The sequence below is a fragment of the Bombina bombina genome, chromosome 2 (assembly GCF_027579735.1).
Source record: "Bombina bombina isolate aBomBom1 chromosome 2, aBomBom1.pri, whole genome shotgun sequence".
Classification (NCBI taxonomy): Eukaryota; Metazoa; Chordata; class Amphibia; order Anura; family Bombinatoridae; genus Bombina; species Bombina bombina.
Window position 1 is genome coordinate 810214009 of NC_069500.1, and position 26027 is coordinate 810240035.

The 26027-nt window shown below is 37.3% G+C and overlaps 1 protein-coding gene across 1 annotated transcript in view; it reads left to right on the top strand.

Annotated features, from left to right (window-relative positions):
- TMPRSS9 (transmembrane serine protease 9) overlaps positions 1 to 26027 on the top strand; it is a 163272-nt gene that overhangs the window by 84756 nt on the left and 52489 nt on the right. Inside the window, exons 12-14 of the mRNA XM_053703026.1 lie at positions 160 to 431; positions 3065 to 3201; positions 12428 to 12857. Coding sequence (XP_053559001.1) covers positions 160 to 431; positions 3065 to 3201; positions 12428 to 12857 — 839 coding nt within the window. The remainder of the gene's footprint in view (positions 1 to 159; positions 432 to 3064; positions 3202 to 12427; positions 12858 to 26027) is intronic.

Below are 26027 nucleotides of genomic sequence, written 5' to 3' on the forward strand. Positions count from 1 at the left end.
AAAGCCACCACTCAGAATCTAATATTTTTTGCAATTAAGTACTTTACATCCCCAAATTTACCACTACTGTCATTTGATCACAAGATAAGTGCATTTTGTGCAGTCCAGCGACATAACCCTCGGAACATGTCTTCTTTGAATCTTTTTTGTTTTCTCCAGAACCAAGTTAGATCAAGTGACTGCTCACATGGGGTCAACATCTATGAGTGGAGCTGATACTATGGCTGTAAAGATCAGTTTAAAGAATATGATACAACATCCTCACTTCAATCCTCTGACTCTGGATTTTGATGTAGCTGTGTTGGAGTTGACCAGCCCTCTAACGTTTAATAAGAATATCCAGCCTGTGTGCCTCCCTTCTGCTCTGCAGAAGTTTCCAGCTGGATGGAAGTGCATGATCTCAGGATGGGGTAACGTCAAAGAAGGCAATGGTAGGAATAACATGTATGTAGCATGAGTTAAAGCCTGAATGATTATTACTAAGAATCTGATATGTACTCTGTGTGGGAGGTGCTATGGGAAATATATATCATACAATGGTTTTGGAGGCTGTTTCTTCATCAAAAGCTGCATTTCATCTATTTAAACTAAGTAAAATATCCAATATCTAATATTTATTTATATATATATATATATATATATATATATATATATATATACTGTATATACTGTATATTCTTTAAGTAATCGGCAATCGCTTTGGATTTGAAATAAATAAAAAAACTTTTGATTTATTTTAAAGCCCAGCTAGTGCGAATTACTTCAAGGATATTTTAAATTTAGTTACTGACACCATTTTAGCTGTTTTGACAGATGATTTAACTAATTAAATAATGCTACATACAGTAATAAATTAACAAAAATAAGTTAATAGCAGTCAGAAAAATCAACTAGAGGTGCTGGGGAAGACAACAGCTGGATAGAAAAAGGAAGTTGTTGAACTGAGAGAATGCAGAGAGTGAGTGCTGACAGTCATGGAAGGTGATAGCAGACCTGGAGATTTTTTTTTATATAATTATCTCTCCCTTCTCGCTCTTAACTATCTTTCTCGACTCCCTCTTCTCTTCAGTCTCTCTTTTTACCCTCTCCCTTCTCTCTCAGGCCATATCTTCTCTTTACACGCTTTCTTTCCCCTTTCTCATATCTCCTCACTCTCTTTTTCTCCATTCTCTCTTAAATCTACCTTCTTCGCCACTTTTAATTTTCTCTGCTATCTCTCTCTGCCCTGTTTACCCTGTCAGAAGTAACATTCTAAGCACTAATGAGTTCCCTACAGCCCTAGAGGAATAACAGTTCCTTGCACTTTCCTGGCTATATAATATCCCTTTAGATACTGTAATAGCTTTAGCACATGGCCCAAAATGTGTGTTTGTCAGTGCTTCAATAGGAAAGTACATTCTGTAAATACAATGTGCTAACTTTGTTACTTACAACATGCCACCAGACTTCAGACTCAACATTCACAAATTAATAGACGTGATTTTTGTTTCGTTCCGAATCGAAATGCAGACGAATTTTTCAAAGTTGGAGCTTCATATCGATTTGAATTTCCGAATTTTCCTAGCAACGAAACTAAACTAATCTGAATGCATTTATAACAAATAAAGCTGAATTAGTTTGGATTTATTTGTTACATTCGAATCGCCATGGACTAATCACAATTACACTAGTATTGTACAGTATATCTCTGCTATCTCTGTGCAGGGCACATTATGTAGCTGGTTCCTGTGAGGTTGGTAGTTAGGTGGGATGTGCTGTGTATTACACTAGTATTATGTACTGTATATTAGGTTATATACCTCTGCTAGCTCTGTGCATATTGTGTAGCTGGTACCTGTGAGGTTGGTACTTAGGTGGGATGTGCTGTGTATTATACTAGTATTATGTACTGTATATTAGGTTATATACCTCTGCTAGCTCTGTGCACATTGTGTAGCTGGTACCTGTGAGGTTGGTACTTATGTTGATTCAGATGGGTTACACCTAATATACAGTACATAATACTAGTCTAATACACAGCACATCCCACCTAACACATACCGAACTTCCGAATTTATGAATTGAATCCGAACTGAATACATCCAAATTTATTTGAATCCAAAACGAATCCATTTGAATGTATCCAAATTCGAATCAATCCGAAAACGAAATTAGAAAAAATCTGAATTGGTCCGAAACAAATTTTTACACTGTATATCTATATATATTTATATCTATATGGAAATGTTTACTCTTCTTGTTGATTTTCCCTCTCTTTGACATACTTGACCATGTCTTTTTATTAAGATTGTATTTAATTAAAGTCCATCTATTAAATAGAGGTAGCATCTATGCTACATAAACAAAGCATCAGCTTTTCATAATATTGGTTTAAAATTCCAATCATTGTAAAAATGACATGTTCTAAATGGATAGAAGATGTTATTTTTGCTTTACTGACATAGGTAATGTCCTGTTCCGGAGCTACAGGACTTCCAGCAACCAAGAGGAAAACAATCATTGATTGTAGGCCTGTGCATTCGGATCATTCATTATTTTTGAGCAGCATTTATAAAGTGATCACACTAAAATCTGTGCAAATCCAGATGGAAATGCACAGGCTTAATTGATTGAAGGCTACATGTGACTGATGCTTCTGATTGGTTGATCAGCTGTGTCCTGCTTGGGATCTGCAATGCTTGCAGCTCCTGAGCTGTAGGGATTAAACATGTAGCACAAATCAGTAATGTAAAAATGTGAATGCTCTGTTGAATTGGAGCATGCCACTTTTGTGCTAGAACGTCCCTTTAATATATTTAAAAGATTCAACAGTATCCCACTGCTAATGATATGGACAAAACATGTAGGGTCAGCTAAGGAATACTATGCACTCACATAAGGGAATCTGTGTTAAATGGATATGATAAATAAAAAGAAGAGGCATTGTGACACTTTATTGGATATACTTACCCAGAACTCCCTGCTTTAGTGGAAACGGTTTAATGAGGGCTTTTTTGGAACTCATTGCCTTTTACTGTCTTCTCAAGTGTAAGAAATATTGAATGTGATAATATTTTATCTGCAGTGTCTAAGCCTGAGGTACTTCAGAGAGCTTCTGTTGGTATTATTGATCAGAAGATCTGCAGTGTCCTCTATAACTTCTCCATCACTGAGAGGATGATCTGTGCTGGATTTCTGGATGGAAAGGTGGATTCATGTCAGGTGAGTGCCAGAGGAGTTGATACACAGCTTGGTGTAATATGTGCTATGGTTTTGCACCTATTCATATATCAGCAAACACACAGACAAGAAAAAGATTTTTGCTCTCATTCTGAGACATGTATTTGGCTATAAAAAAATTATTTGGGAATATTATGTGGATTTCTTTGTAAACTAGGTAGAGGGTAGGCAATAAAAAGTATCCCAGATGAGTCAGAGTGGGTTTATTTAGCATTAATAAGCCCATGGGCGCTTGGGTCAAAAGGACCATTAATAAAAAAATATTAGGCTAGCAGATGCACTGTAAGCTTGTTACCAATGGAGAAATACTACAGAGCCGGTCTAATAATTACAGAGTAGAATATAATGCTTCTGGGATTAGATGTGAGGTCTCCTATTTTGTAAATTAGACTTCCTATTTTAATAAATCACTCTTTGAAGGAACCTAGAGGAACAATGATGTAACGATTTTAGGGGCTAGAGTATTTTATTATTGTTCTTTTTATTAAAAAGAGCTGTATTTAACTTCCAACAATGGGCTTATGCACATAGTTAAAGTTAGCTCAGGACCAAAAACACTGCTGAACATGGACAGTAATTGGCTGATACGTACATATGCTGTCATTGATTAACTCAGCTCAGGAGCAGTAGTGCATTGCCGATCCAGAGCTGTCTTCACTATGGGCCAGATTGTTAAATACATTTTTCGCTTGCGTACAAACACTGCTGGAAGTAAACTTTTAACGCAGGCGGGTTATAGTGCATATTACAAGTTGAAAGTAAGTTGCACGCAAGCAAAACTCGACGTGTGCTAACTTCAGGACTTCAGATATTGCAACTGCGTTAACTTCTCCCCATACACATTAATGGAGAATGAAGGGGGAAAAAAAAATAACAATTAGCGATTGTGCGCTAACCCAAAACTGCGTAAGACCTACAGCACTAAAGCCGCAAGTAGCTATGAATATTTTACATTCCAATGTTCTTCACATAGAAGTAAATGTTCTTTTTATTTTTAAATATATACAGTATTTCTATTTATATCTGATTATTAAAAAAAATTCTCAAATATATCTTTACCTATATATCTATAAGAATATATGCATGCATAAATACATACAGATATATATATTTATATATATATATACACACGTGTGTGTGTATATATATTTAAAAATACAAACAAGATTTTCTACTATGTGAAGAACATTGGAATGCAAAATATCTACATTAAATACACAGCAAAACACATTATAAAATATTAAAATTGAATAAAAATTATTTTTCATGTTTAAGGTATTTGAGTGGAATGGGCTCCAAAGTCTATATGTGTATGTATATATATATATATATATTTGTATATATAGTTTAAACAGTTCAGGTGTATGCACTCTCACCATCAGTTAATATCCGCCAGGGTGCTATCAAAGATTCAAGTATACTATATAAAATAAGCACTCACTGGTCTTTAGCCATCTGTGACAACAAACAAACATTTATTTGTGACGTTTCGGAACAAAACACAGTCAGAGGAAGGGACTGTGTTTTGTCCCGAAACGTCACGAATAAAAAAGTTTGTTTGTTGTCACAGACGGCTAAAGACCAGTGAGTGCTTATTTTATATAGTATATTTGTATATATATATGTATATACATGTGAAAATATGTGTTTATATGTGTGTGTATATATATATATATGTATGTATACACGTACTGTACATATATATAAATACATAAATAGAGAACCTATAGGGCCATAATTTTAGCCCTTATATAAAGCACACTCCTTAAACTAAAGAGACCACACTCTGATCTCTAACTACTAGATAATGTATAGTAAAAAAGGAGAGGAGTAAGACTAACAATATATAATATATAGATAGGAATATTACTAGCCGCTATATTATGGTGGCCATTTGTTAAATGGCAGGATAATTCAAGGGAATCTGTGTTCCTGAGTTTAGTTACTAAACAAATACTGGGGAGAAACCCCCAGGGGGGGAATCGGGGCCAACCAACCATTAGTTCAAAGCTATTTAAATAGGACTGTGAAGACAATATATTCACAACTAACCTGAATAACTTAACTAATGGGTGCTCAGGTATAGACAATTAAGGACTATCTGTGTTGCTTTGGCAAAATATATACGCATATAGTAGGCATTGAGAAATTCGTACCTAAATACATCTTAAAGAGAGCAGCAAATTTTTATATAGTATGTTGGAATATATACATTTTAAAGTTAACTTTAACTTCTATAAGCACAAGGGGTAAGATATGCCACCCCGGCCGTAGGCAGCACACCAGTCCCATGTCGAACAATGATATAACATATGAAGCGCATTAACTATTACACAAAAATTGACAACCTAGCAATACTAAATTATACTTAACTATAGGCTTATTGTTACAGTATAGGTACACGTCAGATGCAATATTAACCTATTACTAATAATCTGAGCCTACTGATTAGAAATGGTAGATGGTTCACATATATACATACGGCAACAAAACATAGTACAATAGGCTCTGCCAACACAATACCGCTAAAAGACAGATATGTCTTTAAATGACAAGGAGGGTATTAACATTTCTATAGATAACAGCTAACCTTCAGGCAGTCTAGAGTATGCGTTCAGGTTCCTATACTAAATAATGCTTGGCGGTGGGAGACATGAAGAATATAGCAAGAGTATAGGTACAAATTAAATCCTTGTTGGGAGTCACCATCTAAGCATAACAAAGGGTCTATAGCACACTAGGATATCAGGACAGGGATAGTGAAACACATAGCAAAACCATTAGTACATTAAACTATAAGCTTATAACTTATTATTTCAAAGGAACCTTTGACAAAACATAATATCCATGTCACAGTATAGGCGTTGTTAATCAGCAAAAGTCAGAGCGGTAAAGACTTGCTCAGTCCGTATCTGCCATTGTCTCTGAATAAATTAACAACTGTGGCGGGAAAGTCTAGCGTATGATATTTGACTGCGGTCAGTACATGAATTATTTAAGGGACAAAGGAGATGTTAATTTAAAGTAAGGCTCCATGTTGGAGGGCAAATAATAATAGAAAAAAATATATAACATTAGGGAAGTGCCCTTCCCATGGAATATTAAGTTTTACTCGTTATCCAATGCCATGCCTGACTTGTGGTGTAGTATCAAACTGGACTCGCACGTGGACTCCTGTGTCCGCACGTCCCCACAGCAGCCAGGAAACCCTGGGCATGTTCAGTGAGACAGTACCTCTGTATGGCTTTATTCTCTTTAATTTGAGCACAACCGGCAGTAAAAACGATGTAAATGGGACCAGTAGAACTCCCCTCAGGGGTTACCTCTCCCACGTGGCTGTATTGCATATCATCCAGACGGCTGCTATGGCTGATAGGACCGCCGTCTGGGCTCTTGCAGTCTCCGGCTTCAGAAATTATCTCCAGCGTCATTTCAGCTCTTTCCCCTGCCCATACTGTGGTTAGTAGAGGTAAAGAATCACATCCGGTGGGTGCTGCTCTGGAGGGCAACTGCCGAGTCATGATAGCTCCCTGTGGCCCATACTCCATTGCTCGTTTCATCTCTAGGGCTCTATCCTTTAGTACTGAGACCCGCGGCTCCTCCTGTCTTGTAAGGTGCGCTGTTATAAGCCCACCGCGGGCAGCCGGTTCCCCACCTCGGGTCAAATGTGTCTCACTTTTCCATGTGGTCGTCTTCACACAATCTGTAGGGACCCAGTTAAACCACCTAATTATGTCATTTTCAATGTCCCGTAGGAAGGACTGCATTATCGCAGCAATGTCTCCCATGGTGTCGACTGTCACTCTCTCAGAGTTGAGACGGCTTTACACAGTGTCCTAATGGAGACACTGATGCCGCAATCTCTGCTGCTGTAGCTGTGTTAGGCGTCCACACGGTCAGTCTTTAGGACTTAAGTCAGGCTGAATTCATGCCTTAGGTTTGAAAGTTCTTTCAAATGAAATCTAGAGTGCTGTTGCTTATGAGATGCATATGAAAAATCTCAAACAATGCCAAACTCCATTTATAAGCCTCCATTAAAATAGATATTAACAGGAGCTCCTGACATACACGTCCTGCTGCATCGGTAGCTGGCTCCGCCCCCCTCTACCATATACCATATACCTTTTAACACAAACAAATGTATGAATATGTTTTTATCAGATAGTGCATATATATATATATATATATATATATAATATATATAATAAATATAAATAAATAAATATATATATATATATATATATATATGTATCAAAGGATAAACAGCGCTTATAGATTTTCTTAAAAACTGTATATATTATAGAGTCTCGACAGTGTTGGTTGGTAAAAAAAAGATAAGAGAAAAATATATGGTCATACGCTTGTAATCCTATGAGGTAAGTTTGCCGCATTGGAGGATGTATCTGATGATTTGATGAGTCCTAGGTATTCTGATCTGTATAGTTTCACTGCCTCTTGGAGTAGAATGCATAGAACAGTCAATGCAGCAGCTGCATAGACAGCAACGCCCAGACCTCCCATTCATCTGCTAACTGCAGACCCCCAGTGCTACAGGCTTACATAGAGGGGAGTAAAACACTGCAAGCTCCAGACAGGGGCATCGGAAATCTGTTGAATTACAACAACAAAAACTTTTCTTGGCTGCACCTATGCAATATACATTGACTCCCTTCCTTGTTATGGATTGCATCTGTATTTGATGTATGTGAGGCTGAGCTACCAGCTTGTGTTCATACCAAGACAAGAGAACCAAGCTCCAAGAGGCAACAAGCCCAGGAAGTTTTCTAAGGAAACCAGCACAAAGGAGACCCACATCCCATTCTACTCCAAGAGGCAGCGAAACTATACAGATCAGAATACCTAGGACTCATCAAATCATCAGATACATCCTCCAATGCAGCAAACTTACCTCATAGGATTGAGGTAACTTTTGGTAAGGGTATCTAATACTCCTACACTACACCTGGATTTCAATATCTTATCTAAGACTTTAATATACAAGCGTATGACCATATATTTTTCTCTTATCTTTTTTTACCAACCAACACTGTCGAGACTCTATAATATATACAGTTTTTAAGAAAATCTATAAGCGCTCTTTATCCTTTGATACATATTTTCCTATATTGTATAGACTTAGTCTATTACACAATATTTGTACCCTAATAGCTGCTCTATGAGATTTTCAGACCTTTGACTAGCGCATTTTATTAGAGTAACGCTTGTTTCTACTCACTGACACTGAGTAGTAACATTCTACTTATATCTATATATATATATATATATTAGGGCTGGGCGATATGGGCAGAAAAAAAATTGCGATTTAATCACACATTTCTTATAAATGACTATAACACCTTCATTTTGCATTCTAAAGTTTATTTAACACTACAGAATCTTAATGTACATGTTTCTCATTGTCCAATACACTCTTGGAGCATAAAAATACAAAACCCAAAATAGTTCAAATAAAATTTGCTGCCTGTGATGAAATAGTAGCCACTAGCCAGTTATTAGGTCTTATGACACACAACATTGTCATGTTTTCTTGGACAGTCATTCTAACACAATTATATATATATATATATATATATATATATATATATACACATATGTATAATATACAATCACATAAACAGTTACACACACACACACATGTGTGTGTGTGTGTGTATATATATATATATATATATATATATAAAATTCTTCTTTTTTTAAACATTTTAATTTGACTGAAAATGAGCCCTGCTCCTGTCCAGGAATCCAATACAGGCATATAGCAGTAGGGGTGGGGGGCTGCTTAGGGTTGTCACCTTTTGCCCAGAAAATTCCTGGACACTTTTTAAGTGGGCATGGAGAGGGTGTGGCTTGGGGCATGGCTTCTCACAGCCTCAAATTCATTACGAAATCAATTTATATATATATATTATATATATATATATATATATATATATATATATATATATATATATATATATATATATATATAGCTATATAATATATATATATATATCTAGATATATAATATATATATATATAATATACATATATATATATATATAAACGAACAAAGTGCACTCCAGATTCTAAACAAGCAACAGCTTCGGGTGCTAGCAAAAATCGAATTATAGCAGAAGACAAGAAGCACTCCAGACGTCTTTCAAATCATGTCACCTTTAATTAGTGAACGTTTTCGGGCAATAAACTGCCCGTCCTCAAACTTACCTTGTAAGTTTGAGGACGGGCAGTTTATTGCCTGAAAACGTTCACTAATTAAAGGTGACATGATTTGAAAGACTTCTGGAGTGCTTCTTGTCTTCTGCTATATATATATATATATATATATATATATATATATATATATATATATATATATATATATATATATAATATATATATATATATATATATATATACACACACAGTATATATATATATATTATATATATATATATATGTATATATATATATAATATATAATTAATGTAGACATACTAAGTGCACAATTGTAAAGCAAGAAAACATTATTTAGAAAAGTGTTTTTAGAGTACTGCAACAACGACTTCTTAAAGACAGAGCTGCACACACAAACTACAGAATAGTTTATTTGAGCTAACAAAGCCGGATAATATAGTGACAGCGCATTTATCAACATATTCTGACAGCATAGATCGGTGTCTGCTATAGACAGATCCCCCAAGGACCTCGGATTCCACAGCTGCTGTTTTAGTGATCGACCCTTCTGACTAGGAGAAAGCTTCCTCTCCAATTAAAAACCAGTGTTCCTAGTAGCTAGAATCCTCAGCAGGGCTTTGGCCGTCAATGAGGTAAATAAGAGACGGAACAAACACAGCAGTCAAGCTTCACGCTTGCCACCCAGGGAGCATATGTAAATACATGGTCGGGTAAATGGTTTGTACATTGTACGTACCTCATCCTGACCTCTGTGCTGTTACCTAACGGGACCGGCATCGGCTGCCTGCGCCTGCACCTCTGCTGTGTTTGACCACGCTAATAAATTTGCGCACAAGGTTATGAGCATCACACACAGCTGCGCAGCCGCAGGACTTGACGAATCCCCTCCAGCCTGTTAGCCCACCAATACCGAGTCTCGACCCTTTTCCCCCCTCCCACACACACACTCCAGGCTCTGTATCTCCTCTCCGTATCTCCTCCTGGGCTAAGAGCTCCCCTTGGCAGCTAATTTTTTTGAATCTGTGCTTACTCCTGCCTGCTGCGCCAGGGGAGCTCTTAGCCCGGGGCATTTAAGGGTAGTTCCGGGACACGGGACACAGAGTGCCCGACCGGGACTGTCCCGGTGAAACCGGGGCGGGTGGCAACCCTAGGGCTGCTCCTTTCAGAAATGCTGTGCCTTGCTGATATCAAATACATTGTAGATGCAGTTAAGTTAACCCAGCAGCAGAGGGGACTGCAGTTTTAGCCTTTGTGGCAGCCATGGGGTTAACTGCATCTGCTATGTATTTGAGCCATTTCTCGGAGAGCAGGAGATTGTGTGGGAGGTTCCATAATGTTTACATACCCTAAGTTTCAGACTGCCCTAGGGGGAAATATAAGTGGCTTTCCATCCTCTTCATTCCTGCATGGGCTCTGCCAGACATCCCAACTCTCCCTGAAGTTCAGGGAGTCTCCCTGATTGTAATAGCGGCTCCCTGATGCCAGCAAATGGAATGCAATCTCCCTGAAACTCCAAGTACCATGATCCAATGTAGCCCAAATCCGTAAAAGTGTTTCTTTAAGGAATGCCTTTAGTTGCTGGGACGTTATAGAACCCTTAAAGCATCAGTAACCAAAAAGCCCCCACTGATTAAAAAAAATAAAAACACAAATATTACCTTACTTACTGCACGCAATTAAACTTTGTATTTTAAAATATTTAAGCATTCAACAAGCGTACGATCATTGGAAAATAGGTTTATTGTATGTGGTTGTGCAATAAAGCTACTTTTTTTTAATGTGACTTTAGTGGGAAGCTACTTTAATGATAAGTTTCTATCTTATTTAGGGTTTCAAGATGTCCAATATATAACTGGGAGGGGGGGTGGTTGGCGGCACAGTAGCGGGTGGTCACCTGCCTGAAATGAGTTTTTGCAGGTTGGGATGTCTGGCTCTGCTTTTAGACTTCTAGATTGATCGGCTCGGCTGGCCAGCTGCTACTCTGAGATCAGAAAGTGAAAGTAAAACAGCCATTTTACAAATGTGTGCTAAAAGCAACCACTAGATGGAGCTGGTTTGCAAGAAATCACATACAAATCAATGCATTACATGCATTTTAGCAAAAAATTGCGACTCTCGCTGTTTTTAAATCGCGGCGATTAATCGCGGTGTTAAATCGCATATGTGATTAATCGTGCAGCCCTAATATATATATTTATATTTATATATATATATATATATATATGTGAGTGTAACACTATTTTAATGTATTTATGTTGTGTTTGGTGCACATTTGTTTTTTAACTCTTACACTGTACACTAGGTCTTTCCTTCGCGCAAACCCAATGCATGCTAATTTAGTTTGTGCTCAAGCAAACACATTAACTTTCAACAAAAGCGCTCCACTTGAAATCTAGCCCTATGTGTTCAACCTTTTTTAAAGAGGTTAAACACTAAGGTGTATAACACAATCTATAGTTATTTATTTAATTATGATTTCTAACTGTTGGCTGATATTGTCAGTGTGTTTTTCCAGAGATCACAATCACAAAATGCCCCTGTCCTTGATAATCGTCTGATACTGTATTTAACAAAACAAACAAACTGGCAATGAAGGTTATCAATTAAATCATAGGGTGAACGGCCTATATGTTGATTGATCCCATTAATAGTGTTTAGTGATACTAATGAGTGACATGTGTGCAGTTAACCCATTGTGCTCCAAAACCATAGAGATATGTGTGTTTGTCTAAGGAATGTGTACAGGGGTGTTGTTATTGGTATAGTAAGCAAGTGTGTTTTATTGGGTTATTGATTTTGCTAGTTTTGTTAAGGGGACATGGAACAGAGAGAGAGAGAGAGAGAGAGACATTTGCATACCATTAATAAAGTGACACAATTTCATGTACTTATAAAACATTTATTTTGTATGATGATATTTTGCAATTCATTACCAGGTAATATATACTGTGTGATTGTGTTTAGTCTGGTAAATGATTCCTACTAATTTTCAATTCTTGTTCGTTGTGTAAAGGGTGACTCAGGAGGGCCTCTGGCATGTGAGGAGAGTCCAGGCATTTTCTTTCTCGCAGGCATTGTAAGCTGGGGGATTGGTTGTGCACAAGCAAAAAAGCCAGGAGTTTACAGTCGTGTGACAAAATTAAAGGACTGGATCTTGGACACTGTAGCTCCTGTCTTAAGGACTACAGACAGTGGCATGAACCTTCCCAAATCCTCCCTCCCTCCCAGCATTACCCCAACCAGAACATCAACTATGAGGCCACTAACCACCACTGCCCGTAGGACAACAACTGTTTCCAGGATAACAGTAACACAAGCTAAAAGCACAAGGAGCACCCCAAAAACCACCATTGCCAAATCCACAAGCAAGAGGACCACTACTGCCAAGTTTAGTACAACAGCTTCACGAATAACAGAGCCTGCCAGACCCACTCAAAAACCAGGTGACAGTTTATTCGTATTGTTAATAGCTGTTGTGCAATTACATGCTTTTGATTTTGATTTTTTTTATTGTAGATTAAGATGTTGTCTAATCACCTCTATAGCCTGTTTTATCATTATTAAATGTTTCTAACATCTTAACAAATATGGCACAAAATAAAATAGAGGAAGGAACTGACGAGTAGAGGAAAGGAAAACTTAATTTGAGCTCAGTGATCTTTGAGCTTTCATCCCATATTTGAGACTTCTGCCATTATTTTGAGGTTTGCCATAGTGAGTGATCTCATACTTACCACAGGGGAGTGAGGGACCCCCTGCAGGCTGCTGCTCAGTTCTAATTAGCAGATTTCCCCTCTGTTAGGAGTAGGCCCCATCTTTGGCCTTTGGCTCCTGGAGTCCTACTGACTCTCAAGAAACCCTGTTGTGGGTTAGACAGGTGCTGGAGGAGAGCCTGTTAAATCTGCATCTGATGCCCTATCAGTTGTTGGAGCTGGGCTTCAGTGTTAAGAGTGAGACACCGGCATCTGGAACACATGGTAGTTGAGAAGAGCTAGGTGTCCAGATAGCCTCAAGCTGTTAGCTTCCCTACAGTTTGCCCTCACAAGAAATCTTATGGCCCCAAGATTGGATTCTTTATCACCTAGATCTGATACCCATTTTCTGGTGTATGTTAGGGTAGATCTGTTAACCGCTGTTAACAAAAGTCTGTAAGTTTGTGTTCAGACCCATCAATTTGCAAGCTAGCCACAGAACTGTTGTCCCTAATGTTTTGGGCAAGTACTTAAATTAAAATTAAAAGTGGGGATAAAGTGCACCCTTGATGAGTGCCATTGAGTATTACGAAAAGATCAAACAACTAACTTTGACTTGAGCAAATGGGGGAAGTATAAAGGGAAAAATGTTATTAATACATTTTTGGCTAAATTTCATAGTTGACACAGTGGCTTTACCGAATGCTTTTTCTGCGTCAGTCGAAACTAGGAGCATAGGTATTTTATGTGGGAGAGCATAATCGGTCAAATAGATACTTTTAATTGTATTGTCTCTCGCCTCTCTTCCAGGAATAAAACCCATCTGATTGGGAGAGATTAATTATGGTAAATATTTATTAAGCTGTTTAGCTAGAATCTTGGCAACAAAATTTATATCATTGTTTCTAATAAGGAGATGAGTCTAAAAATGTCCATTTTGTCTGGAGTCTTACCTGGTTTGGTGATAACAGTTATGTGGGCAGATAACATATTTGTAGAGAAACCATCAGTCTCCCCCAGTGTGTTAAGGATGTCCGTCAAGTGAGGTACTAGTATATTGGCAAACAGTTTATAATATTTATTACTGAGACCATCTGGTCCTAGACTATTTCCAGTAGGAAAAGACTGGATAGCGATGAGAACTTCTTCAGGTGAAAATGGTTTATCAATAATATCTGAATCCTCTTTTTTATACAATAATTATTAATGATTTGGTTCCCTACATGAAATTCAACACCCCTTGAATTGGTTTGCCCTTTTTAAAATTATGGTAATATTTTTGGAACACTTTTGCAATTGCTCGACTATCAGCATGAATCTTCTCATTATTATCTTTTATAGTATGAATGTGTGACTTTAGCTGTTGTCTAATATCTCTGTTGAAGATGTAAAGCATTACATTGTTGTTTGTTTACAAGCAAAGACTTAAAGGGACAGTCAACACCAAAATTGTTATTGTTTAAAAAGATAGATAATGCCTTTTACTACCCATTCCCCAGCTTTGCACAACCAACATTGTTATATTAATATACTTTATAACATTTAAACCTCTAAATTTCTGCCTGTTTCTAAGCCACTACAGACAATATCTTATCACATGCTTTATTATTTGCTTTTCACAACAAGAGACTGCTAGTTCATGTGGGCCATATAGACAACATTGTGCTCACGCCCATGAAGTTGTGCACAACACAGCACTAATTGGCTAAAATGCAAGTCAATAGATAATAAATAAAAAGTCATCTGATCAGGGGGCTGTCAGAAGAGGTTTAGATGCAAGATAATCACAGAGGTAAAACGTATATTAATATAACTGTGTTGGTTATGCAAAACTAGGAAATGGGTAATAAAGGGATTATCTATCTTTTTAAACAACAGAAAAAATATAGTTGACAGTCCCTTTAACATCATTTATAGCTAGCATCAGTTGAGATAGAGAGTCTGTGTCATGCGGATTCAGTTTATGTTTGAATTCAAGGAATATTATTTGATTTAATAGGTGTAAGTATTTCTCCTTAGTTTGCTTAGCTAATTTTGCTTTCTACATTATGAGCTCCCCACTGATAACAGATTTGTGGGCTTCGCATATTATATTGGGTTTGAAGTCATCAGTTACATTAAGAGAAAATTCTTCTTGTAAAGACCTTTCTAAGTCAATCTTAACTAATGGGTTGTCTAAAAGAAAATTGTCTAATTTCCACATAAATGGTTGATCGGGTATATCAATATCAGGCCAATTTAGTTTACAGTGAACCAGGGAATGATAGGACCAAGTGATAGGAAGAATATCCACTTTGTTAATTAGCGCAAGGCTAACTTGATCTGCAAATATGTATTCACTTTGCGAGTACAATTGGTGGGGATGCGAGAAGAAAGTAAAGTCTTGCTGCACAGGGTAGTGTATGCGCCAATTGCCAAACATCATGAGTTGCATGTTCTATGAATCTGTTACAGCAGTTTTTAATCGTTCTCTGAGGGACAGCTGAAGTCCCTTTTCACGTGTCAATTTGAGGGTCCATTGGAACATTAAAACCCCCTACTAAAATTATAGTGCCTTTTTGCCCTTTTATAATTGTGTAAGAGTCCTCATGAATACATGCTGTTGTGTGTTAGGGGAATAAACATTGGTTTTCCATATAAAAGACCTATTAGAATTAGAGTGGATCTTTTTTTAATCATAGTTTAGATGACAATTCTAAAGCACAGACATATGTTTGTGTTTTTCTTATGTCACCTGTTAAATTTGCTATTGATCACCCCTAATTTAGAATAAATTAATGAAATGGAGAGTCCTGTTTTATTTCTGAACTTGCTGTGGTAAATTTATTCCATGAGGTATGGGAGCCCTGAATGAACTATGATGATGATAAATGGTGGGGGTTACTTTTTTATTTTATTAATTTTAATTACTATATGCCAGTTTATATATATATATATATATATATATATTATTCTGGTCTACATTATGGCAATATTGTTTATCTTGGTGTTAAACCCATTAACCTATTTGGTTTTGTACCTTCCATTTTTTTGACAGAGACTTTTTTTTTCATGTTTGTTTTGGAAATCAGACTACTATTTTCTGTCTTCCACACAACTTAATATCTACATTTAGGTGACAATTTTTTTATTACCCACACTCCTCCGTCAGTAATATCAGGAAAATTACATACAGTTTACCATGAGAGTATACCACACAACTAAATACAAAATACAGATTACATAGGCATCCCTCTAGTTGGGATATTTCTCACCCTGAAAGAGTTCTTTTATTACTAAGTCTCTCAAGAGTCCATGCATGAAATTTCCTAATTGTAGTCATGAAGACTTCCATAGTGTTTCCTTCGAAAACTTTAACCAATGCTGTTATTACAGTCTTCTTCATAATATGTGGAGGAGTTACTCGTTTTCAGTATATTTTCCCTTTATCATTCTCTTTATGCCTCTATCGATATAGTACCCTCAATAGGGAATATCTTAGTATGGTGGGTAATAACCCTAAGTATCTTTAACCTTAATAACTACAAAATAAAAATAAACAAACTAAACTGAAAAGAAAAAAAAAAAAGAATGAACAAAGCAAAAACATCAAGTAGCATTTTGTCACTGTACATTTTATCGTCGTCGTATCTAATAATTACTTACACATCCAACTTTACTCTTGTATAATTTAATTGAGTCTGCCAGTCATCACTCCTATTTCCCTCTTCTCTTCCCAGTGAGATACAATAACCCATCCTCAACATTTCAACACTGTTTATTTAACATTGTGTCTTGGTTTATTACTACTCTCTATTATCCAATGAAACCAGACCTTCTGAAACAGAGGCTCTGTATCTTGTATAAATGCAGCTGACTCATACATCAGGTATACCATCTGAATTCTAGCCAATACTTCAGCTTTGGGATGTTTTCATGTAGCAATGCTTGAGCTGGAGTGAGAAAGATCTGTTCATTCAACACTGTACTCAGTAATGATGATAACTCTTGCCATATTTTATTGACTTTAGGGCACTCCCACCACATGTGGATATATGATCCTATTACCCTGCAGCCTCTGTAGCAGTGATTGGAACTCTCTTTTCCCATATGGACTGTCTTTGTCGGTGTCAAGTACCACCTAAAGGATTTTTTTAAGATATTCTCTCTTAAGTCAGCACTGATAAGGCCTTTACTAGCCTGGTGTAGTGTTTTGCTCCACTTGTCTGTCTCAAACTCTTTATCTATATCTGCCTCCCATTTTAACATCAATGAGGTTTTAGAGTAGATTTTGGCTTCTTGAATGGAGATATATAGTCTGGAGATTGCTTTCTTGGGTCTAGTAGGTGTTGTACATAACTGTTCTAGAGTTGTCTGTCGGCTATGTATCTTGTTCGTAGCTAAATATGTTCGTATGGCTGAGGTTGCTTGGAGATATAGGAACCAGTGCAGTGGGAAGGGTTCCAATTTTTGTTGAAGCTGGGTGAATGTCAGTAGCCTACCCTGGAATTGCATATCTGCCACCCTATATAACCCTTTGTTTTCCTATTTCTTAATGTGGTGTTTAAATTCTCCGTTTATTATGTATTTTAAGGGCGTTATCAGTGAATGTATAGGAAACAATTTCCCTGACTGCCGGGATGATGCCCATTGCTTTCTAGTAAATTGCGTGGTTTTGTTTTGGTATGTATTGTGGTCTTTGTACAACTCAATGTTCCAAAGAATACTATCCGGAGCCTCTTGCCCCACCATTTCTGCTTCCAAGGCAGGCCAAAGAACATCACTTTGTCTTCTGCCTAGTATAGAGTCTTTGGCCAATCTCGCTGCTTTATAGTAGTCGTGTAAATTAGGGGCACCAACCCCTCCTAATTGTCTGTGTCTGTTTAAGATGTGGTGTGGGATCCTCGGATGTTTGTTATCTCTTAGAAATCTATGTATATCTCTCTGAAGATTATCTAGGTCTGAAATATTAATTTTAATTGGGAGCACTCTGAACAAATATAGAATTCTGGGCAGGATTGTCATCTTGACAGCAGACAATCTCCCATACCAAGAGAATCCCATTTTCCTCCATTTCCCTAAATCTGATCTAATTGTCTTGAACATGGGAATATAGTTTGCCACATACAGTTTTGAAGAATGTGTTGTTAACTTTATTCCTAGATATTTTAGCCCTTCTGATACCCGTTTAAAATCAAAATTTGCCTCAATTAATTTGATGGTGTGTTTTGGCAGAGATAAAGGAAGCGCTTCACATTTGTCAGCGTTAATTTTATAGCCAGATATCTGAGAAAATAATTGTATTGCTTGGTATACGTGGGGTAGCGACTTCAATGGACTCGAGATAGTAAGCAACACATCATCCGCAAACAGGGTAATTTTATGATGTATTTTCCCCATCTCTAATCCTGTTATATCTGGGCAGTTGCATATATAAGCAGCCAATGGCTCAATACACAAAGCAAAAATCAAAGGTGAAAGCGGGCAGCCTTGTCTTGTTCCATTGAGGATATGTATACTTTCTGACTGGTGCCCTATTGCTCTGACGTGTGCTGTGGGTGTCGAGTATAAAACTTTAATGGCCTTTAGAAATCTTCCTTCAAAACCCATTGCTGTCATTAATGCTAACATATATTTCCAATCAACCCTATCAAATGCCTTCTCCGCATCCAGAGATAGGACCAGAGAAGGCACTCCCGATCGCGTATAAAATCTATCACCAACACCATCCTGCGGATATTATCCAGGGCTTCCCTCTCCTTAATAAATCCCACCTGATCAGGATGTATAGCAGTGGGTAAAACATGTTTCAATCTATTGGCTAGAATTTTCATTACAATCTTAAGATCTTGGTTGATAAGAGAAATTGGCCTATAACTAGCACAAATATGAGGATTTTTCCCTTGTTTCGGTATTACCACTATCTTAGCCCGAAGAAGATCCACAGGTATCTTTCCTCCCTCCATAATATGATTTGCAAACACTACCAAGTGGGGAATCAGAATATATTTAAACGTCTTATAGTATTCCCCTGGGAACCCATCGGGTCCTGGGGCTTTACCTGGTTTAAGATTAAGATCCTTAATAGCTGCCAGCACCTCTGCATGTGTGATTTTAGCATTCAAGGTTACCCTATCTTTTTCAGTTATTGGTTTCATATTGGCTTTTTGTAGAAAAGAGTCAAAAAATGTCCTGCGTCGCGGGGTTATGTTGCACCTTTGTGCCATCATATAATTCACTATAGAATTGGGCGAATGTATTAACGATTTCCTGAGGATGGGAAGTCAGTTGGCCAGTAGGATTCTGAATATGTGGTATGGAGAGGGCTTGATAATTATCCCTGATCTTCTTCGCTAGATATTTATCAGGCTTATTAGCAAAAATAAAATAATTTGTTTTCAGTCTATGTGCAGCTCTTATAGATTGCTCGTTTAATAGGGATTGTAGATTTTGCTTCTTATTAGTAAGCTTTGTTAGCATGGTCTTTGATTTAGTTAATTTATGAGTCTTCTCCAAAGAGACTATTTCTGTATTTAATTGTTTTATGAGATGATCATTCTGTTTTTTATATAATACTTTTTCTTTAATTAGTACTCCCCTAATAACTGCTTTATGTACCGCCCAGGGTGTGATAGGGTTTTCTGTGGAGTCTACATTAATCTGCCAGTATTCTCTTAAGTTATTAAGAATTTTGTTTTTGATAAGTCGGTTTTTAATACAGGATGAATCATATGTCCATGTTTTTATCCTCTTTGGATCCGATAGGTCACCAAAGCTAAGTTGTGTAATTGAGTGATCTGACCATACACAGGGATGAATATCTATGGATTGTATTGCTGATTGCAAAATCTGGCTGGTGAACATATAATCTATCTTTGTGTAGCTATTATGAGCTGATGAATAGAAAGTAGTGTCCCCAATCCTCCCATTCAACATCTGCCAGGTGTTGTGTAAAGTATGTTGGTCCAGTAGTCTCAGGATGTTTCTAGCAACTACTCTTTGTCGTTGTCTTTTCTTTGGCAGGGGTTTGTTTTGTCAGTGACTGAAGGTCAATATTAAAATCTCCTGCAAAAATGATCCGCAACCAGCCAGTCAACAGGTTGGAAATAGTGCTGAAAAATGTATCTTGTTGCTCGTTAGGAGCATATACATTACACAAAAGCACCTCTACCTCCCCTATTTGGCCGAATACCAAAAGGTATCTACCTTCTTTATCTGATATGGTTTCTCTATGTGTGAATGGTATCGAGGAATGAAGTAAAATAGAGACTCCTCTCTTTTTTGAGTCTAGTGCAGAGTGAAATTGCATTGGATAATCTCTTGCCCAGTATTTGGGAATAGTAGTCTTAAGAAAGTGGGTTTCCTGAAGGTAAATATTAGTAGCCCTCAACCGTCTATAGTTTGTCATGGCTGTCCTCCTCTTTATGTCAGTATTTAAACCTCTCGCATTATGCGAGATCAGAACAATCTTAGGTAGTGTCATTATCGTGGGTGTAGCTATGATTTATTCTATTCCTACCCTTGGAAGAAGGGACCCTGGGTGGTTGAAATTGCCCAAACAGGTTGGCTGTTTGCTATCTATAATAAGTATAAGGGTATCACTGTCACCCCCCTGCCCTAGGAGCCCTTGGTACATTCTAAAACTCCAGCATCTCAATAACTTAACTTTTGTTGATGAGCATAAAATCTTTGTACAGTATTTCGTGAATCTATGTGATAAAAGTATAAACAGTAACAGAAACAACAACAACTGACATTGACATAATTTTTGAGTACACATGTGTCAAAACAAACACAATATATGTCTTACATGCAATTGTAACATAAACTTTTAACAGAATATAACTCTTAATGAGTGAAGGACTCACAGCGGTCCTTTAGACCCAGTACCTGATTAACCCCTCTGTCATCTTTGGAGCTAACAAGGTTGGGAGAGTTCCAGATTTTGCATTAGAGAGTAAGGATACTCTCGCATAGGTCAAGTATCTCCTATCTGGATGTTTCAAGTCTTATTTATCTTCTTAATGACTTTCTTCCATTTTGCCCTTTGGGGTTTTGCACAAAGTTGAGATAGATCAGATGAGTGAGATGATGTCTCTTCAGTCAAGGTATCAGGTGGTTCTAGATCCAGAAATTTACAGATGTCCGGAATCTCCTCGATGGTCTTGATAGTAGCTGTTCTACTGTTTCACACTACATATAATACAAAAGGAAAGCCCCATCTGTATGGGATGTGATTATTCCTTAAAAGGAGAGTAAGTGGTCGTAGTGCATTCCGTCTCTGTAAGGTTTTAATGCAGAGGTCTTGGAAAAATTGAATTATATTTCCTTGGAACTTGAATGTGGGATTTTGTCTCGCTGCCAGCAGTATCTTTTCTCTATCAGGGAACCGTAGAAGTTTGATAATCACATCTCTTGGGGGTTGATCTGACTTAGGTTTAGCCCTAAGGGCCCTATGAGCTCTTTCTATTGGATGCTCAGAGTCCGTTGATGTCCCTAAGATGGCATGGAACAATTGCTGTAGGTAGCTATGAAGGTCTTCAGCGCCTATTGTTTCAGGAATTCCTTTGAGTCTAATATTAGACCGTCTGCTTCTATTCTCCATATTTTCTATTTTCTCCTCTAATTCCGTTATTGTTTGTTGTTGGGATGCCAAAGATTGTGATACTGCAGTATCCTCTTCACCCATTTCCTCTGTGGTTGTTTCAAATGAGTCTACATGGTTCCCTAGTTCCGAGATCTCATTTTTAATATCAGTAAGACTGCTGGTGACCGTAGCTTGGAAGCTGTCCATTTTCTCCCACAATTTTTCAAAATTGGAAGTTATGTCTTGCTTAGACACCAAGGTTTGGAGATCCGCCTTGGTCACAGGGGTCATATCTTCAGAACCTTCTTCATTTTCAGATTCCATATCCTCCTCTGCCTCCGCAGAGACTTGGTCTTGAGATTCAGACACTCTAGATGTTTTGAAAAATGTATCTACAGACAAGGGCTTCATCCCCTTGTAACCCTTGGCCCCCTTCCTGGTGGACATAGTGAATGCCGTAGTAGCAGAGCAACACTGTATTGTGTCTGGAGTGATGAATCTTTTGCGTAACAGTATAGCTCCAGTCTCCCCCACCCTTCAATCAAAAAGACAGGTAGCTCTCAAGACCTCTGCTAGTTAGTTAAGTATGTCCAACCATATCTATTGACCAGCTATCTCTTTTCAATCATCTGGAGTCTTCACTCATCCTAATTACATTGCCCCATTCAGGTTTTGGAACGCATATTCAGAAGCATATTTAGAGATTAACTTGAATAGCAGGGCTCTGATTTGTTGATAATAAAAGAGTGTTTTTTTTAGCTATAACATTGTGTTTCTGTCAGGCTGCTCAGACAAACAGCTCTAGGTGGTCATTCCATTCTACAGATCAGCAACTTTCCCTCATGTGGATATACAATGACAGATCTTATATATGTATCAGTGGATAGTTAGACTGTATAACCGGTCTCTTCTCCCCGGGGCAAATGTCCTCACTGGACAAAGACGGATAGGGACATTGGGATATGACCTGCTGACACACCGTTCAGCAGGAAATGGAGGGGAGAGAGAACAGTCTAGCAGTAGTTATTTGTCTCAATAGATGTTTCTTTTTATCCGTCGCCACTGCAGTGTTATACATAAGTATACTCTGAATGTCCCCTTTGGTTTTTAAGTGGCTGTACAGTCACACAACTAATGTCCCACTGTGTATTGAGGATCTGTATGCACTGATCATGTTAGCGCTTGTTGCGCACTTACATGACCCACGTGGTGATTGCCGAAGGAGATATCGGATGTTTCCTTATGTTAGCTCCACTGAAGCCGCTCTGTTAGGATCGTATAGTCTCTCCTCAAGATGTCTTGCAGTGGCCACTATGGTCCTCTTAACCCTCTCTAGGGTTACAGCTGATAAGTAGTTCTTTAACTCTGTTAGGCCGCAGCCTCCGCTATATTTGACAGGGCGCACTTTCGATGTTCCCAGTTCCAGCCCCTCTATCTTCTTTTTAATGGGTTTTGACCAAATCTATATAGATTACGGCTCCGGAGCGGAGCCCTGACCCTCCAGAGCATCTATATAGAAAGCCCGCTGTGATCATGTATCAGCTTGTCCTCCGGTCCGATACGGGCTCACAACCCTGCAACCGTCAATTATAGCTCCCCTGTCGATCTTTAAATTAAGGTTGGACTGTCTCTTGTGTTTATCACTTACTGTTCCCTCGCTCAGTAGTCGTTTAAAGCTTTTTAATTAATCTTTATTAGTTTCAGGCCTTGGAGCTAAGCAAAAAGACGTCTGCTCCTAATGGCTGCTAGCTCCGCCCCCCTTAATATCTACATTTAAAAGGACACTAAACTCAAAATTAAACTTTCCTGATTCAGATAGAGCATGCAATTAAAAAAAACTTTATCATTTTCTACCATTATCAATATATGCACACTTTCTGAGGCGCCAGCTACTTCTGAGCATGTGCAAGAATTTACAGTGTATACATATATGTGTCTGTGATTCACTGATGGCTGTCACATGATTCAGGGAAAACAAAGGAAATTTTAAAATGTTTTTTTCAAAATCTACTATTTATTTGAAATTAAAGTGGCTATTGCATTAACTTTTTATTATGCATTTGTTGTTTGTGAAATTCTACTATATCTATTGTATGGCTGTAGTGCTCATCGTAGGACTACATACATGTATGGGCACTATGGGCTAGATTACAACTGACACGCTAAATATTACGCCTGCGCTAAATTGTACGTATATTAGAAGTTGAAAGTAAACGCGACAGCAAACTAAATTTGCGCTTGTCGGGTTAGCACGACTGAAGTCCTCATGTAAAGGGCTAGAGCTAAATGAAAATTTGCACCAAACACAACATAAATACATTAAATTGGTACACTCATATATACACTATCTAATCAAATTTATTTATAGAAATATATATTAAAAAATAATTATATGAGATAAAAGGCATATGGTATATGACAAGGTATTTGAATGGAAAAACATAATTTATGTAAGTATTTACCTGATAAATTAATTTCTTTCATATTGGCAAGAGTCCATGAGCTAGTGACGTATGGGATATACATTCCTACTAGGAGGGGCAAAGTTTCCCAAACCTCAAAATGCCTATAAATACACCCTCGCCACACCCACAATTCAGTTTAATGAAAAGCCAAGAAGTAGGGTAATAAGAAAGGAGCAAAAAGCATCAACAAGGAATTGGAATAATTGTGCTTTATACAAAAAAATCATAACCACCATAAAAAGGGTGGGTCTCATGGACTCTTGCCAATATGAAAGAAATGAATTTATCAGGTAAATTCTTACATAAATTATGTTTTCTTTCATGTAATTGGTAAGAGTCCATGAGCTAGTGATGTATGGGATAGCAAATACCCAAGATGTGGAACTCCACGCAAGAGTCATCCTATTCTGTACCCCAATCTAAGGAGTTTGGACCGAATTGAACCAAACAACTTTAGAAAAATCTTAACCTGCCCCCTACCAGCTAAGCTGGAATAAGTGCCGCACCTTCATGCGAATTTGGGGGCTGGCTTTGATCTCTTAAATGGCTTGAATTCATTCCATTTTGAAGAAAGCTTCCAATTAGAAACATATTACTTGGGGAAGAATTAGGTTTCTGTTCCTTATTAAGAACAAAAACGGAAATAAAGCTTAAGATTTACCCTTAGAACTTAATCTTGAGGCAAAAAAACTCCCTTCCCCACAGTAACAGTTGAAAGTATTGAATCCAACTGTGAACCAAATAATTTATTACCTTGGAAGGAAAGAAAATAGAAATCTGGATTTAGAAATCAAATCAGCATTCCAAGATTTAGGCCACAAAGTCCCTCTAGCTAAAATAGCTAAAGACATAGATTTAACCTCAATTTTGATAATATCAAAAAATTGCATCACAAATGAAATTATTAGCATGTTGAATCAAGTTAACAATGCTAAACAAATCATAATCCGATACTTGTTGCACTAAAGTTTCCAACTAAAAAAGGTGAAACAGCTGCAACATCAGCCAAAGAAATTGCAGGCCTAAGAAAAGGATCTGAAAATAAATTAATTTTCCTTAGATAAGATACAAGTTTCCCATCTGAAGGATCTTTAAAATAAATACTATTTTCCATAGGAATAGTAGTACGTTTAGCAAGACAAGAGATAGCCCCATTAACTTTGGGGATCTTTTCCCAAAACTCCAAACTGCTGGCAAAGGACACATTTTTTTTAAAAAACCCATAAAGAAGGAATAAAAGAAGTACCAGGCCTATTCCATTCCCTAGTATTAGGAACTGGAAAAAAACCTCTGAAGTAACCACAGGAGGTTAATAAACAGAATTTAAATGATAGCTAGCCTTAAAATCAAGAGGACTAGTCTCCTCAATATCCAATATAATCAACACTTTTTCAACAAAGAACGAATGTACTCTATTTAAAAATAAAAAAGTAGATTTGTTAGTGTCAATATCTGATGAAGGATATTCTGAATCGGATAAATCCTCATCAGAGAAGGATAATTCAGTATGTTGTCGGTCATTTGAAAATTCATCAACTAAAATAAGAAGTTTAAAAAAGACCTTTACATTTTATTAGAAGGCGGGATGGCAGACAAAGCCTTCTGAATAGAATCAGAAAACTATTCTTATAGATTCCCAGGTATATCTAGTACATAGATGTTAAAAGAATAGCAACAGACAATGCATTAATACAGATGGACATTTTCTCTGCATGTAAAAGTTTATCATGATAACTTATTACAAACCATAGCTAAAGATAACAATTCATAACATTAAAATAAATGAACTTAGCTTTGGTAGGACTGATATCAGTCAGCAGGAATCCAAAAGTGTTTTCTGATACAGGAACAGTTTTGAGATATCTTGCAAATGTAAGAGAAAAAACAACA